Source organism: Taudactylus pleione, unplaced genomic scaffold, assembly GCF_031769625.1.
Source record: "Taudactylus pleione unplaced genomic scaffold, aTauple2 ptg000326l, whole genome shotgun sequence".
Taxonomy (NCBI): domain Eukaryota; kingdom Metazoa; phylum Chordata; class Amphibia; order Anura; family Myobatrachidae; genus Taudactylus; species Taudactylus pleione.
The window spans coordinates 2,938,374-2,955,928 of record NW_028284727.1 but is presented as its reverse complement, the minus strand read 5'-3'; the positions used below and the strand labels follow the sequence as shown (position 1 = coordinate 2,955,928).

The window sequence follows — 17,555 nt, the reverse complement described above, 5'->3', positions numbered from 1 at the left end:
CCTGCATGGGCTTAACTACCATAAGTGCATTTTGATGAAAGACACAGATCTTGGGCAGAGTAGAGGTATCGAGTTGGAAGATATTTTGAGATGAGTTTAGAGATTTATGTTGGTGTAGTGTTATGGCCCGTTATGTTACAAAAATAATTTTATATTGGATTCCATAAGCAGGCAGCCAATGTAAGAATTGACAGAGTGGACAAGCAGAAGCAGAGTGTTTTATGAAGAAAATCAGTCTAGTTGCTTCATTCAAACTAGATTGTAGGGGTGAAAGTCTGTTTAGGGAAAGACCAGTAAGGAAGTCAATGAGGTAGATGATTACATGAAATAACATTTTTGCTGTATCTTGTGTGATATTCTGTATGTGTGTATTTTGGAAATATCTCTTAGATGTATGTAACAGGATTTGGAAATAGGTTGAATGTGGGGGGCAAAGGAAAGTTCATAGTCAAGGACGACACCTAGGCAGCTGGCTTGAGGAGTAGGGTTGATTGTTGTGTTTTCAACAGATATAGAGATATTATGAAGGTAACTCTTGTTGACTGGTGGGAATATTATTAACTCTGTTTTTCAGAGATTTGAGGTGGTGAGAGAACAGTCAGGATGAAATGGCAGAGAGGCTGTCAGTGACATGGGCCAACACAGATGGTGACAGATATGGACAGAATAAGTTTAGGTATCCTCTGCATAGATGTGATACTGAAAGCCAAATGAGTAATTTTCCAACATATGTGGTATAGATATAGAAGAGCAGAAGACCTAAAATTGAGCCTTGTGGTACTGCAATTGATAAGTCTGTTTTATTGGGGTTTTACAAATAGTAAAGTAAAATTTTGAATACATTCCGATTACAGAATAATGAAGTGCAACAGAATAAAATTTAAAACGTAAAACTCAAGGGTTAATTGTTAAATGACAATCCAAGCAACACTAATGTGTCGCAACCAGTGAAACAAAGATATATATATATATATATATATATATATAAAACAATCATTTAAAGAGAGTGGCAGGCATATTGTAAGAGTCCCTCTTGAAAAAACAAAGGCTGAATGGCCAAAATTGGTAAATAAAAAGATAGCAAGTGTTGAGACTAAAGTCTTCAAAAGTGAAGTCTGAGCAAAAATCAAATAATGTGAAGAGGGGAAGGGGTCTCATGGAAGACAATGAAGCTTGGTAACTACAATTTGTAATGGAAGTGGAGAGGAGGTGGATCCAGGGAAGTGAATACTGAATGTGATATTTGATAAGTATAATGAGAACCAGGATAGAACAGTATCCTGAAGACTAGGCTAGGGAAGGCAGAGTTTGTATGAGGAGAGAGTGGCCCAACAGTGTCAAATGCAGCAGAGATTCAGCATAATTAGAAGTGAGTAAAGGCCTTCAGATTTTGAGGTGATCAAATTATTGACCACCTTTATCAGTGTAGTCTCATTGGAGTGGAACAAAAGCCTGACTAAAGAAGATGAAGTAGGTTGTGTGAGCAAATAACAGTGTATGAGGAAGGTATAAGCAAGTCTCTCCAGAAATAATATAAATGTAAATGTATGGTGGATTAATCCACCTAAAGGGGGCACATAAAATGTGATTAAATATAAATACTTATTCAAACATAAGTTATAAAGAAAAATAGATTATTTATTGGTGTGTAAAATAAATGTAACAAATCATAAACAGTGTATGTTGTAACCACCAATAAAAATACAACCTAAATATGACATACTCACTCCATGGTAGTTTGTAATAACCTTGTAAATACAGATCAAGATCAAATGCACTCAAAAAATGCTTTTATGTATAGTGTAACTGCAGTGGTGGAACTAGAGAGTGGTGGGCCCAGGTGCAAGAATATGCTTTGGGCCCCTCCCACCCTGTGTGTATCCTGATAAAGGGGATGTAACCCCGAAATGTTGAAAATAAAACATGTCTGTTCACAGAGGTAGAAGTCTCTGGAGTGCTGCCTATATATACACATAATTACATTATGTCCACATAAAATATGTTGGAAAAGCCAGATGTAAATTAAATACATTAAAAAAGTATAATTGAAATAAAATACATTGAAATAGCAACTTCCACATAAAGTACCACCATTACACTTGTGCAGTTCAGATGGGTAAGACTTTACCTGCGTCTCTCAGCCACAACCTCAGCCCCTGCATCTCTCAGCCACAACCTCAGCCCCTGCATCTCTCAGCCCCAAACCCATCTACTGTGTCTCTCAGCCCCAAACCCAGCCCCTGCATCTCTCAGCCCCAAACCCTGCCCCTGTGTCTCACAACACTCAGCCCCTGTGCCTCACAAGCTCCAGTCCCTGCCTCACAACCCCCAGCCCCTGTACCTCACAGCCCACAGCCTCTGTGTCTCACAGCCCCCAGCCCCTGTGTCTCACAGCCACAGCATCTTCATCTCCAGCCCCTCTGCCCAGTGTCTTCATCTCCAGCTCTCCCCAACCTCCACCCATACCGAGGCTCTCCTCCCCAGCCAATACTTACCTGCTGCCCCCTGTGCTGTTCCTCTTCTCCGACGGCTCGGTCCTGGCTTCTCTGCAACCAGCGGCATGACGTCATGCGCGGCATCGGCATTAAAAAAAAAACGTTGCTCCAGACCTCCCAGTTCCTAGGCTCCGCCTCTGACTCCCTTTGACTGCCCGCAGCCGATGGCCAATCATAGCTTGCGAACCGGCAGCCAATTAGGAGTGTCCACCGGTCCGCGAGCTGTGTTGGCCGGCGGCCGGCATTAAATCTGAAAAGCTGCCATGCTATCTCTGTCTGGTTGCCGGTTTGTGATTTGCTGCCGGGCCCCCTTCTGTCAGGGCCCGGGACTAGAGTCTGATGGCGGCCCTGCCGAGGGACACTGGCGGCGGATGCAGTGGCGCTGTCGGATGCAGGTGGCTATGGGCCTTCACACGGCGGGCCCCGGTGCAAGGTACCGGCTGCACTGCCAGTAGTTCCGCCGCTGTGTAACTGATAAAATAATGCTTGAAACATCAAAATGATCCACCTTGTATTAAAAATATACGTTCACAGATGGAATAGTTGAAATTTGGGAACAGTGGCCCTGATTCAGAGCCGGACGCTCTGACAGAGCGCTCACTCAGGGCATTTTTTTTTTTTGAAGCGGTCTCCTGGCCGCTTGCATAGCTGTGGGTGACCACACACAGCTATAGCGAGCGACCATCGGGCTTGCGACGAGACCCTTGTGGTAGGGTCTCGTGGCCACAAGCCCCAGAGAGCTTTCGGCTCAAATTGAGCCGGAAGCTCTCCCACTGACATCACTTGTGATGTCAGTGGGGCCGCCCCCAAACGGTAGGCGTTTCTTCGGGAATGCCTCCGTTTGCCCGGCCATCCCCCGACCCGCCTACCAAAGAGGGCAAGCTGTCACTCACTATCGACAGCTCGTCCCCTTTGTTGCGCGACCCGGAGCGATGGAGTGCCCTTCGCTATCCGGGTCTCGCGCATGCGCACGATGAAGCCGGCTCCACTGTGCGCATGCCCAGTGGGCCACCATCGACCCGGGAGCGAGCGCTCAGCGCTCGCGACCGGGTCTGAATCAGGCCCAGAGCCCATTCAGCTTGTTGTTCACCTGTAAATATCTGGGGACTTTTTGTTTACATGAAATCCCGTAGATAAATTTCCCAGCTTTCAGATGTATTGCTCACACCGAACTACAATATAAGTGGGGGCCACTGCCCCTTCTTTTTAGACAGCAGAAGCAGCCCATTATCTTTCTATGGGGGCTACTGTGCTGCAGGATTTTCCAAACTTGGCTCCGACAGTTAACACCATCTTTATTTAGTGTTAGCCCATTGTAACCTATGGGCTACATTTGCAGAATTTAGGATCCCTCCCTGCTGATGCCCGCTCGCACATACGCCACCATATGTCGTAGCATGCAAAGTAGTGTAGCAGCTGGCTGAAGCAGAAGGTAAAGTGATCGATAATACATTCAGGTAAATATAGATTCCTTTTTACCGCAATTTGCGGAGATAAGGAATCCTTAATATTGGGGCAGACAGCATATATTAATAAATATACCCCATAATGAGTGTCGGGCTCTGCTGCATTTTGCAAACAGTGGGGAGCCAAGGTGAGGAATCCTGCTTCAATAGTAACCTGGGGTAGACTTTTCTGATCACTTTGTATATAGAAGTGTATATAAAAGTGTACAGTATATAGAAGTGTATATAGAAGTGTACAGTATATAGAAGTGTACAGTATATAGAAGTGTACAGTATATAGAAGTGTGGGTTGATTGAACATCAGTCTCTCAACTTTTTAAATCTATCCAAGAGATGCTTTATGAAGTGGGGCTACACTCATGATCTGAATGGTTGATTGCATTCTATATTAATTATTTCTCTTCAGTTATCCATGGATGGCATGAGCTTATATTATTCTCACAGGTAAAAGGAGGCACATTGCTAAAGGAAAACTAAAATTAGGTGTTAACCTTTATGCAGACTTCTGTGTTGTATCACTGATTAAAAATTACATTAATACCCAGAAAATGATCTGTTCCAAAAAAGAATCAAATTAACACAATGTACATACTTACAGCCTTCCCTTACACATAGTGCTGCACAAAATATTTTGTAGAGTCCAATGACCCCTTGTGGTACTATCCGCTACTGCAACATCATGAGCTAAAGACATATAAATATTAATAAAATAACAAGAATAATCTCTAAATGGGAATATTTATCAATTTAAATTGGTCTCTCTCCCTCTCTCTCCCTCCCCCCCACCCCCTAATTGAAGAGTAATGAGACTGATTTTTTTATTCAGCATCAAATTACTCCAGAGGATCTGAACATTTTTCTTTTTCAAAGTAGCGTCCTTCACATTCAATACATTTTTTTACAGTGTTTCAACAACTGAAAGTCGTGCAGTAGACGGTTTTGTGACATCACTTTTAGTGTTGCAGCTGTTGCATTTTTCACTTCATCATCTGTTGAGAACTTCTTTCCGCGCAGTTATTTTTTCAGGATTGGGAATGCCCAGAAATCACAGGGCCCTAAGTCTGGGTTATATGGAGGGTGTTCCAGTGCTGTCCCATTAATTTCAGTCAGTGCTGCCAATGCAACAGCAGCAACATGTGGTTGGGCATTGTCTTGGAGCAAAAAGCACTGTTTCTTCAGCAAATGTTGTCATTTCTTCCTCATGGCTCCACCCAAATGGGTTTTCAGGACGTTTGCATAGTAGTCACCATTAATTGTCTGTCCATGGGGAATCCAGTGCTGTAGGATCATACCGTATGCATCAAAGAACAGCAGAAGCATGACTTTGCACGCCGAAGGAATCACACAGAATTCTTTGGGCAGAGGTGAATTCGCGTGTTTCCATACACTGGACTGTTTTTGGATTCCGGATTATAATGACGAGTCCATGATTCGTCATACGTCACAATCAATGTCAGGAAATCGGGTATCCGCTCTGACATTCGAGTTTTTGCACAATTCAGCTCATCGTCGCATCTGCTCTTTTTTGAGATTTCTGGGTACCCACCTGGCACACACGCAATGCATTTTCAGTTTCTCTGTCACAATATGCTGAACCCGTTTAAATGAGATGTAAAATGAAGCTGAAAGTTTGTGTAAAATTAACCTTCGGTCATTTTGCAACATCTACGCAGCTTTGGCAATATTGACATCTGTAACCGCAGTGGACGATCTCCCACAACACAATTTCTCAGTTACTCTCGTATTACCCTCATTGAAGTGCTTCGACCACCAAAATACTGCAGCACGGCTAATTGTTTTTCCACCGTATGCTTGCCGTAACATTTCATGAGTTTCATTCCGCTTTTTCCATGTTTAACACAATATCCAATCTCACACATCTCTAACGTAATCTCACAGACACGTCTTCCTCAGCCACCATGACAAAACGTATGAAGATCTTCCACTCACTGTGACCAAACAAAGACGACCACAGCAGTCCAACAACAGGCTCAGACACATCGATGTATGAGCTTCACAATAACCAGCATACAGTAGTGCTACCACGTCTAGCTATGAGACAGAAAAACAGAGGCAGTCTCATTACTTTTCAATCAGCCCTATATATATATATATATATATATATATATATATATATAAATATATATATATATATATATATATATAGCAAAACCAGAGTACCCGGCACTCGATCAATAAAAACAATGCTCCGTGTGTATATATATATACACACACACACACACACACACACACACACACACACACACACACACACACAGTGCATCCGGAAAGTATTCACAGCGCTTCACTTTTTCCACATTTTGTTATGTTACAGCCTTATTCCGAAATGGAATAAATTCATTTTTGTCCTCAAAATTCTACACACAATGGGCCTCATTCAGAGGCGGTCATAGGATGCAAGCGGTCGTTCTGAAACAGGGCGGCCACTTGCATCCTGAACGGCCGCCTCCATGATGGTCGTTAGGCTGTGGGTTAACACCCACAGCTCTAACGACCGACAAGGGTGATGGTCACGATGGTCAAGACCATCGCGACCATCGGGGCTTACGATGAGACCCTAAGGTAGGGTCTCGTCAACCTTAAGCCCCAGGGAGCTTCCTGCTCTGATCGAGCAGGAAGCTCCCTACTGACATCACTGATGATGTCAGTGGGGCCGCCCCCAAACGGCAAGTGTTCCTACTGGAACGCCTCCGTTTGGCCAGGCACGCCCCCGGCCCGCCCAGAAAACGGGGTGAGCTGTCACTCAACATCGACAGCTCGCCCTGTCTATGATGAGACCCCTAACGACGGATCACCCGTCGTTAGCCGGGTCTCGCGCATGCGCACGACGGAGCCGGCTCCGTCGTGCGCATGCGCTGTGGGGCAACATCGAGTCGGTCATGAGCGCTCAGCGCTCACGACCAACTCTGAATGAGCTCCAATACCCCATAATGACAACGTGTAAAACGTTTTGTGATTTTTGCAAATTTAATTAAAAAAACAACTAAGAAATCACATGTACAAAAGTATTCACAACCTTTGCTCAATACATTGTTGATGCACCTTTGGCAGCAATTACAGCCTCAAGTCTTTTTGAATATGATGCCACAAGCTTGGCACACCTATCTTTGGGCAGTTTCTCCCATTCCTCTTTGCAGCACCTCTCAAGCTCCATCAGGTTGGATGGGAAGCGTCGGTGCACAGCCATTTTCAGATCTCTCCAGAGATGTTCAATCGGATTCAAGTCTGGGCTCTGGCTGGGCCACTCAAGGACATTCAGAGAGTTGTCTTGAAGCCACTCCTTTGATATCTTGGCTGTGTGCTTAGGGTCGTTGTCCTGCTAAAAGATGAACCGTTGCCCTAGTCTGAGGTCAAGAGCGCTCTGTAGCAGGTTTTCATCCAGGATGTCTCTGTACATTGCTGCATTCATCTTTCCCTCTATCGGGACTAATCTCCCAGTTCCTGCCGCTGAAAAACATCCCTACAGCATGATGCTGCCACAACCATGCTTCACTGTAGGGATGGTATTGGCCTGGTGATGAGCGGTACCTGGTTTCCTCCAAACATAATGCCTGGGATTCATGCCACAGAGGGCCTGATTCAGAGCCGGATGCTATTTGCGCTCGCTCGTCCAGAAGAAGGGGCTGGCTATTTAAATTGACAGTTCGCTCTTTGCGGTCTGTTGACGCCTCTATGTCTGAACGAGCGAACAAAACATGCGGACGTTTTTTTGTAAAAAATGCCCCCTGGCCGCTCGCATCATACATCATCTTCGCTATTTATTAGATTAATCGAGTACATCGAAAGGCGAATGAACTGCTTGCTATTCTTGTGGTTGGATTTTCCTATCGCAATCATGTGAGCAGTTCTGGCTAAAAGACACCCAACTGACGTGGTCGATGACGCTGCTTTGTTAATTATGCACACCCATAAAACGCCCGTTTTGACCGTTTGGCACGCCTGCGTTCGGATCTCCACTCCCCGTTTTCAAGCACCTTCCCCTGTTACCACCCACAAACGCCTCATCCTGTCAATCAAATTAGCAGGTATTCGCTATATTGTGAGCACACGATTTTCAACCACACTGACTGGTTTGCACATAAGTACTAAAACCCATACGCATGCGCAGATGTGCGAACATCGCTCGGAACGAACGAGCGGCCGCTTACGAGCGGCACTGAATCAGGCGCGGAGGGCCTGATTCAGAGCCAGACGCTATTTGCGCTCGCTCGTTCAGAAAAAGGGGCTGGCTATTTAAATTGACCGTTCGCTCCTTGCGGTCTGTTGACGACTCAAGGTCTGAACGAGCGAACAAAACATGCGGACGTTTTTTTTTTAAAAAACGCCCCCTGGCCGCTCGCGTCATACGTCACCTCCGCAATTTATTAGATTAATCGAGTACATCGAAAGGCGAATGAACTGCTCGCTATTCTTGTGGTTGGATTTTCCTACCGCAATCATGCGAGCAGTTCTGGCTAAAAGACACCCAACTGACGTGGTCGATGACGCTGCTTTGTTAATTATGCACACCCATAAAACGCCCGTTTTGTCAGTTTGGCACGCCTGCGTTCGGATCTCCACTCCCTGTTTTCAAGCACCTTCCCCTGTTACCACCCACAAACGCCTCATCCTGTCACTCAAATTACCAGGCATTCCCTATATTGCGAGCACACGATTTCTGACCGCACTGACTGGTTCGCGCATGCGTACTCAAACCCATACGCATGCGCAGATGTGCAAACATCGCTCAGAACGAACGAGCGGCCACTTATGAGCGGCTCTGAATCAGGCCCAGAATTCAATCTTTGTCTCTCATGGTCTGAGAGCCCTTCAGGTGCATTTTGGCAAACTCCAGGCAGGCTGCCATGTGTTTTTTTTACCAAGGAGTGGCTTCCATCTGGCCACTCTACTATACAGGCCTGATTAGTGGATTGCTGCAGAGATAGTTGTCCTTCTGGAAGGTTCTCCTCTCTCCACAGAGGAATGCTGTAGCTCTGACAGAGTGACCATCGGGTTCTTGGTCACCTCCCTGACTAGGGCCCTTCTCCCCCGATCGCTCAGTTTAGACGGCCGGCCAACTCTAGGAAGGTGGGTTCTGGTGGGTTCCGAACTTCTTCCATTTACGTATAATGGAGGCCACAGTGTTCATTGGAACCTTCAAAGCAGCAGATATTTTTCTGTACCCTTCCCCAGATTTGTGCCTCGAGACAATCCTGTCTCGGAGGTCTACAGACAATTCCTTGGTGTTAGGGACTGTTGTGGACCGGGGTGGAAACAGGAGCAGCCACCGGAACAGGTTTAAACTGAAAGGTGGGTTGTTTAATGTGAATGTTGGTAGACATGAACAATAATATAACTAAGACCAGTAATGACAGACTTAATATGTATAACTGAAGGAGAAGAGGAGAAGAAGAGGTGGATGGTAGTAAACAAATGTCCAGGTCAGTGACAAAGATGAATCAGGTGAGTCCAATTAGGCTGTGAAAGTGAATTGAATATCCAGGTATGCAGAACAGTGACTGAAAGGGAAATCCAGTAATGCTGTGAGAATGGCTGAAGGGTAATCTGTTTGCATGCAATCCACTCATAGACAATCCCAGTAGAATGATACCCTTATGAAATAACCTGGCTTTCCTGCTAGGACTTGACCCCACAGCATATAGACGCTGAACTATACATAATAAATTAATTCCAGATATTGCTCCCTTTCCCAGTTCCCTGACTTCTCTGAACTCTGCAATCGCACTACCTTAGAGTGCTTTTTATTAGTATTTGCAACTTTTTATTTGTCACATTTCCCCATTAAGGTTAAAACACGGGTTTCACCTAGCTCTCCATCCTTGAGACTCTGGCCCTCATTCAGAGGCGGTCGGAGGATGCAAGCGGTCGCTCACAAACTGGGCGGCCTCTTGCATCCTGACCGGCCGCCTCTGTTTTGGTCGTTAGGCTGTGGGTTTACACCCACAGCTCTAACGACTGCTAGGGTGATGGTCGCGATGGTCATAGACCATCGCGACCATCGGGGCTTACGACGAGACCCTAGGGTAGGGTCTCACTTGTCGTAAGCCCCGGAGAGCTTCTGGCTCTGTCAGAGCTGGAAGCTCTCCACTGACATCACTAGTGATGTCAGTGGGGCCTCCCCCAAACGGCAGGCGTTCCCATGGGAACGCCTCCGTTTGGGCTGCCACCCCCCCGGCCCGCCTTCCAAACGGGGTGAGCTGTCAATCAACATCGACAGCTCGCCCCCTTTGGAAAGAGACCCGCTACGACCGGCGCTGTCGGTCGTAGCGGGTCTCACGCATGCGCACGAAGGAGCTGGCTCCCTTGTGCGCATGCGCACTGGACAAACATCGAGGCGGCCGTGCGGTCGTAGACCGTACGGCCGCATCTGAATGAAGCCCTCTTTGCTTGCAAAGATCCTCTTCTAAGGGCCCAGAGGCTGATACTGAGTTGTGGCAAAGCAAAAAAGCAAGTAACTTTGCACCATGGCACTTCTATAATCTGATGCTTTGGCCGTGGTGCCTGCTCACAAAACAATATCATCCAAGCATATAAGGGATGTGCAGTCAGGGTAGCCAGAGCCTTCCCTGTCATACTCCTGAGATTTTATATAAAAATGATTAGAATAATACAAAGAAGATATTTATAACTTATAAACAACTTCTTTGTTTATTGTAATCATTTTTATAGTAAACATTCACCAGCTTTGTGGAGCTCCCTGAGACTACATGGAGATGAGAGATGAGGCAGCAACAGATCTTTTTAACAAATAATATTTTTTTTTTAGCTTCTCACCAATATTCATTTTTTCAATTAAAATTCCAATTGCAAGAAAATGAACTTACAGTAAAGCAAAGGTTTATATTTGTTATAAATGATACTTTTTTTTTTTTACTAGTTTGAATGAAATGCATAAAATGTGAAGGAATAATAAGGTAGCCCGACATAGCATATCATTTTGAAAAATAGACAACTTACTGTATCACATCAAATGAAAGCACCAGTATGTACAGTATCATACAGTATCAAAGTACCAGTTGTGTACAGTATATTTTACATATCTACAGAGACCAACCCATCTCAGCTGACCAGGCGATATTTCTTTGATACATTGCTGTGATAGATGAGGTTTATTTTTCACTCTAATCCCAGAAGAAAGGGGCATTTTGATAAACCCTAAGATTGAAATTACTAGACAATAGAAACACTGCTACACCTGTTTCAGTGCTTTAGAAGGGTTGGGTACGGTATGCTGGCACCCAGGATACCGGTTCTCAGAATCCCGACCCGGCATCCTGACTGGGTTAAAAAGCCGACACCGATCGGTAAATAGGCTTACCCTAACCATATCCCTAAACTGAACCCTCCCGCGCCACAGCCTATATCCAACTCTCCCCCAACAGCCTAAACCTAACCCTCTCCCCTGCAGCCTAAATCTAACCCCCCGGGCCTAACCCTCACCATAGTGATTAACTATGACCCTCCCTCCAACCCTAATACTTAGCATCAGGATGCGGGCGCCCGGCATTCAGAGCGCTGGCATTCCCTTTAGAATACTCTACTGGTATATCACAAACAAAACATCTATATTTAAAATAAAATAAATACTCACAGTAAGATTTTTCACTACTCCTTCAGAATCAACTGTTAAAAAAAAGAGAAAAGGCTCATCATTAATAACCAGTTTATTATATTATACAAGTATTATTTATGCACATTCATGCTGTACATGAATCCATTATTGGGGGTAGAATGTTTCTATCAGAATTCTGGTAAAAGTTAAAGATATCTCATCTTGCTACCTAGCTTCCTATACTCATCCCACTTCCTATGCCTATAACCTCTATCTCCAAATACAGCCTTATATCACTACAGATTCTTGCTATAAACTAATGGTCCCCAAGACAGCCCTCATTGTTTTTTTTTATGATCCGCCGGATGACTCTGCCATCCTTCTGACCAATATGGTAATTTAGAATATAGGATACATTCCCACTGCCAGCTTTTATTGGCAAATATCCAAACGTCCCTCTCCTACAAACCAGCTCCCTCCCTGACCCCTACAAACCCAATACAGGACAATCATTACTTCCTGCTCTTTTCCCTTTTTCTTCACAGGTGCCCAAAGTTACTGTATCACATATGATACAGTGTCTATCTCCCCAGATCTTTTCCCTAGTGATTGAGCCACTATCATCACACATTAGGTCTGATTCTCACATCCAGGAAGTGCAGTTTGGGAACAAACCTCTCTCTTTGCAGATGGCATTCTACTGTTATTGACACACTCTAACTACCCAACCTCTATAAACCAGATGGAATTGGTATGAAATCCCAGCACTTGGGATGCCTGCTGTCAATATACCGACAGCGGCATCCCGATGCTCAGGGTCCCGACAAGGGTGCAGTAAGTATGTTAACTGTCCCCCCTTCTCTCCCTAAACCTAACCCTCTGTTCCTACATCCTAACACTAAAACTCTAACCCTAACCCTCCCCGTTAGTGCCTAAACCTAACCTTCCCCCCTTGGTGCCTAACCCTAACCCACCCCTGGGGGTACCTGACCCTAGCCTCCCCATCCCCTAGCCTAAGCCTAAATCCTTTCGGGATTCTGGCGTCGGTATGTCCACTTCTGTCGTTATTCCGGCACCAGGATGCCGGTTGTACCTGTAGGTAAGTTAACTACATCCCAACCAGACTTGTCAACTCTCCCTGATTGTCATGGAGACTCCTTGAAATAGTAGCAATCTCCCTGACTCCCTGAAGAGTCTAGCAATCTTCCTGATTGCACCTTACCCCAATTATGTAGGTGTTATATATAATATAATATAATATAATATATATATATATATATATATATATACATACAACAAAGATATATACATTCATATGGGATCATTACTATCATTTCCCTGCATTGGTTATAATTATAAGGCACAATGATCCCTATGGCTACATACATTTTCTGGAATGTATCAGTGTATTTTCATCAACAAGTATATCTTCCAAACTGCTTTGGGGCTCATTTACATTTGTATGCCAGTTAATTTTATCACACGTCTCTCAAATGTAGCAGTACATGTCCTTTTACTGCCACACTCATAGGTGTTGCTGTCACAATCTCCCTGAAATGCTTTTTCAAAAGTAGGCAAATATGCTATAAACTCATGAAAAGGTACAGCAAAATATCTGGCATCAAAATCAGAGACAATGTTTCTACACATCACATCTCAGGATGCCAAAACCTTAAATTAAATTTCAACTTTAAGTGGCTACAAAAAATTATGAACTATCATGGGGTCTTTTAACATTATAATAAGTCCTAATATTTTGAGACAACTTTCAAGAATTCTTCTCCATATTACAAGCTGACTTGGAGCTGCCTGATAATGTAGTGGATGGCCAGGATCATACTGTAGCTGTAAAAATGAATAGTATCCTTAATGACTGTACCTCTCCCAGTAGTGGGTCTCCTCTGCTTATTAAACAATGGGCTTGATTCAGAGATTAACTCTAACCCGACGGTTAGCGCACATCTCCAATGTTTACGGGACTGCGCATGCACAGGACACGTTCTGCGCATATGCAGAACGGGCCCAGCGATCTCACTCGCAGACCCTCAAAGCCGCAGCACGATTGATATGCTGCAGTGTTTGGGGGGGCAGAGCGGGGTCATGGCTGACCACCGTTCCCGGAAACTGGGGCGTATCGTCCCGTTTTCCAGGAGGGACAAGGTCAGGGCCTGTGTCAGTGGATGCAGAATTCCTGGTGTTGCAAGAGACCAGGACCCGAACAGGCTGAGTAAGCTTCAGCTCTGAAGATAGCGAATGCTCCCGCAATCCGAAAATATAATATTTTTGAAGCTTGACAAATTTAGATCCCCATACGTAGTATATGGGGACAGCGGGCCCGATTAGGACTCAAAGGTATGCAGGAGATATCAGTGATATCTCCTGCATTACCTTTATAATGAATAGCCCCAATCCTTAATTTCGACAAAAGTATGTGAAAATGTTAATTTTTCCCTGCTATTGTAGTGATGATGAATGAACCCCTTATAATCGTATCAATAAAGACAGTAGCAAATTCCTTGTATCTACAATGGGGAAAAACTCAGATGGAATACTTGTGGTAGGTTTATTAAATGCTCAATTGTGAAAAACAAAACCCTAGCATAAGCATTTATAACATTTGAAAAAATGAGACTGTCTAATTTATTTTATTTTTTTATGTCATCTTCTACATTTCATATGTCACAATTTCAGAAGAAGGAATTTACACACAATTAATGATATTACTGTGTGACCCTTCTTGCAACATAAGACGTTTAGTTAAAATATATACTTCTAGTTATGCTAGAGGTATTAACGGAGCATAGCTTAAAGTTAACATGTGTTTCAATCAGGATCTTTAAGAAGGCAGTTAACAACATTTAAATAACACATAACAAATGATAAAGATAACTTTACTAACTGATCATCTCAATCTACTTGAAGATTACCTACAACTAACAGGACTAGATTGAATACTACATTTTTAATTTAAGTTAGGTTCTAAGGGGCCTATTCATGATGTTAATTATCGGGGTCTGAACGGACCCCGATAATTAACACCCTAATTCACTGCGGTCACCAGATCAATTCATCATTGCTCCGGGGTGGTGGCAGCTGATGTGAGCAGTGAATTTTTTCGGAGCAGTGACGGTGTGCATACGTGACCTACAGGTCACACATGCGCACAAGAGCCCCGACATCCGGCGAAAAGAGCCAGACAGGGGCGGAGGGATCCGAAAGGATCCCTTTTCGCAAGCTGGACCCTCTTCCCATAGGGAACAGCGGGCGGTGAAGAACAAGCGGGGGTATTCGACATTTGAAGATGGCGAATGCCCCCGCAGTCAAGCTCCAAAAATATTATATTTTCGGGGCTTGATGAATTCTGTCCCCATACTAGTATGTGGGGACAGCAGGCTATTCCGAAAACAGAAGGTAAGTAGGAGATATCTGTGATATCTGTGATATCTCCTGCTTCACCTTCTTAATGAATGGCCCGAATACTTAATTTGAATGTGCTTTTTCACCTGCTTTTGTCAAAATTAAGTGATGATGAATAGGCCCCCAAATCTTATAGAATAGACAACTTTGATTATATAATAAAGTGGATAACAATAACAATGTAATAAAGTGAATAAGTGTCACATTTCCCAAAGGTATAATATGATATACAGTAATACTCTAAGGATACAGGTGGATATATTATAGCCTTGTTCTAAATCTGAACCCTTACTTTAAACTCTTTTTTCACTTCTATATATTTTCAAATATTTTGCTTATGTTTCACTTTTGTTATTATTTATTATTTAAGTCTCTAATAATATACTAATTTTAAATAATGAATAATTAAAATTTAATTAATTAATTAAAGATGTGTGCCGGACCATTTTTGCTGAATTTGGAATGGACTCTGATTCATTTTCCGATTTTGGACTTTTATTTGCCAAAACGCTGAGACTAGGTTTGGATTTGGATTTGCATTTCTTTTTAAATTGACAAAAAAAAAAGCTAAAATCACATAATTTGGGCCTTTTTTATTCCTAGAGTAACATTCATTTTCAGTCATTTCCATTAAATTTTGACCACCTTGCACATGCTCTTGGGTACTTGGCTTGGCTCACACTGTGTGGAGTCAGACCGCTTTTACGGGTAATACAGCATACTGGGGTGCAGTGAGCATAACAGTACAAATAAAACAATTTTTATTTTTTGATAATAAAAAAAGTAAATTTTTTAAAAAGTATTATAAAGTTTTTTTCGGACAAAAATGGAGTCAAACTGTGAACACAGTGGGTTGGGCTTGCAGAGTCAGTGCAGCACCATTGTGATGGAATTATACTAATTAGACTAAGAGGACTGGATACAGCTTGCCACTAGATATAGTGACAGTACAGCCCCTTAGAGATGGACAGAGCACCAGCAGTACAGCCCCTTAGAGATGGACACAGCCCCAGCAGTACAGCCCCTTAGAGATGGACAGAGCCCCAGCAGCACAGCCCCTTAGAGATGGACACAGTCCCAGCAGCATAGCCCCTTAGAGATGGACACAGCCCCACTTGGAAACCGCAGAGTAGAGCGCAACATGCTGAAGCTTGACTGGACCGAAGTGAATGGCACCGAGTCCCGGCCGCTGCTCCTTATATGGAATCCTAAACTTGCAAGTATGCGACGCTGGAAGGATGATGTTCGGTCTAGGTCTGACATCTGGAAAACCCAGAGCCAGGAATCGGATGCGGTTCGGATTATGACATTTGGAGTGGTCCGGATTCAAGGTAATCTGGATTGCTCATCTCTAATAAAAATATAACATAGTTACTATCCTAAGGGGCAAATTTTCACAATCTGTATTTATAATGTGGATGTGATAAATATTTTTAATGTAAATTCGCAATGTGAAAATTAATATTTTCATGCAAATTTACTAACAATCTCTTATAAGAGCACGTCCTGGTGAAGAGCTGGTAGCAGTGTGATAGCATAAAACTATCACATTGCTTCCTGGTTCAGGTCCATGGGCATACGGTGCATGCACGGTCTTTGCCCTGCTTATGCTTCACCAGGGGCCGTCGGAAAGGGAATAATATCATGCTTGTCAACTTTCGGGCTGCCCCCTCCAGGAGAGACAGAAAAAAGAGTGGACAGTACTCCTAGTAGATGGGGCACACCTAAATAATTCTAAAACATAACTTTTAATAATGATATAATATGTAATATAAAGTGGGTCTCTGCGATGAGCAAAGGTTAAAATATGAAAACAATACTTAGATAAAGACGAAGACAAATGAGAAAAATATCAAAAGTGTACGAAGTCGAGGAGTTTCAGAATTGAATCTTTGAAGTCAGAGGTCCCCTCCATATCAAGGAAAAATTTAACAGCTGTCATTCCCTGGTCATGGTTTATGCTGGTATATAGAGACTCGACGTCAATACTGGCCAACATTGAGTTTCATCTAGCTTTAAATCATTAATTTGCCTGAGCACATCCGAGGTGTCCCTGGCATAGGATGGCAAGGTGACTACATGGTGCCTAAGATGTATATCAATGAATACCTATGCCAAATATTATAGGTCTGCCGGGGGGTTCTTCCCGATTTTTGTGTACTTTGGGCAAATGATAGAAGGTTGGTATCTTAGGATGTAACACCTGTAGGAATTCATGTTCAAATTTATTGATTGTTCCTTCTGATTTTGCTCTATCGATGATCCTATTGTACAATGTAGTGAAATTTTCCATCAGGTTGAACAGCATATGCTTATAGCATTGTTCATCCCCCAGCTGGTGAAGTGCCTCCTTCAGATATTTGTCGAGGGGCCAGATGACTACATTGCCACCCTTATCAGATGGCCTAATTAGAATGTCAGGCCATTCTCTAATTTCTTTCAAGGCCTTATGCTCATTTTGATTTAGATTATGATTGACCCTCTGTCTTGTTCCTCCAATGTCATGTTGGACCAGGGTGTCCAGATCCCTGGAGACCAGGTCCATAAATATCCTAACCTCTGGACATATGTATTCCTGTGGATAGAAGGAAGATTTCTTTTTAC

The 17,555-nt window shown here is 43.5% G+C and overlaps 1 protein-coding gene across 1 annotated transcript in view; it reads right to left on the bottom strand.

Annotated features, from left to right (window-relative positions):
- The window catches only part of ENPP3 (ectonucleotide pyrophosphatase/phosphodiesterase 3), a 236,545-nt gene that overhangs the window by 71,257 nt on the left and 147,733 nt on the right, over window positions 1-17,555 (bottom strand). Inside the window, exon 14 of the mRNA XM_088443058.1 lies at window positions 11,574-11,605. Coding sequence (XP_088299184.1) covers window positions 11,574-11,605 — 32 coding nt within the window. The remainder of the gene's footprint in view (window positions 1-11,573; window positions 11,606-17,555) is intronic.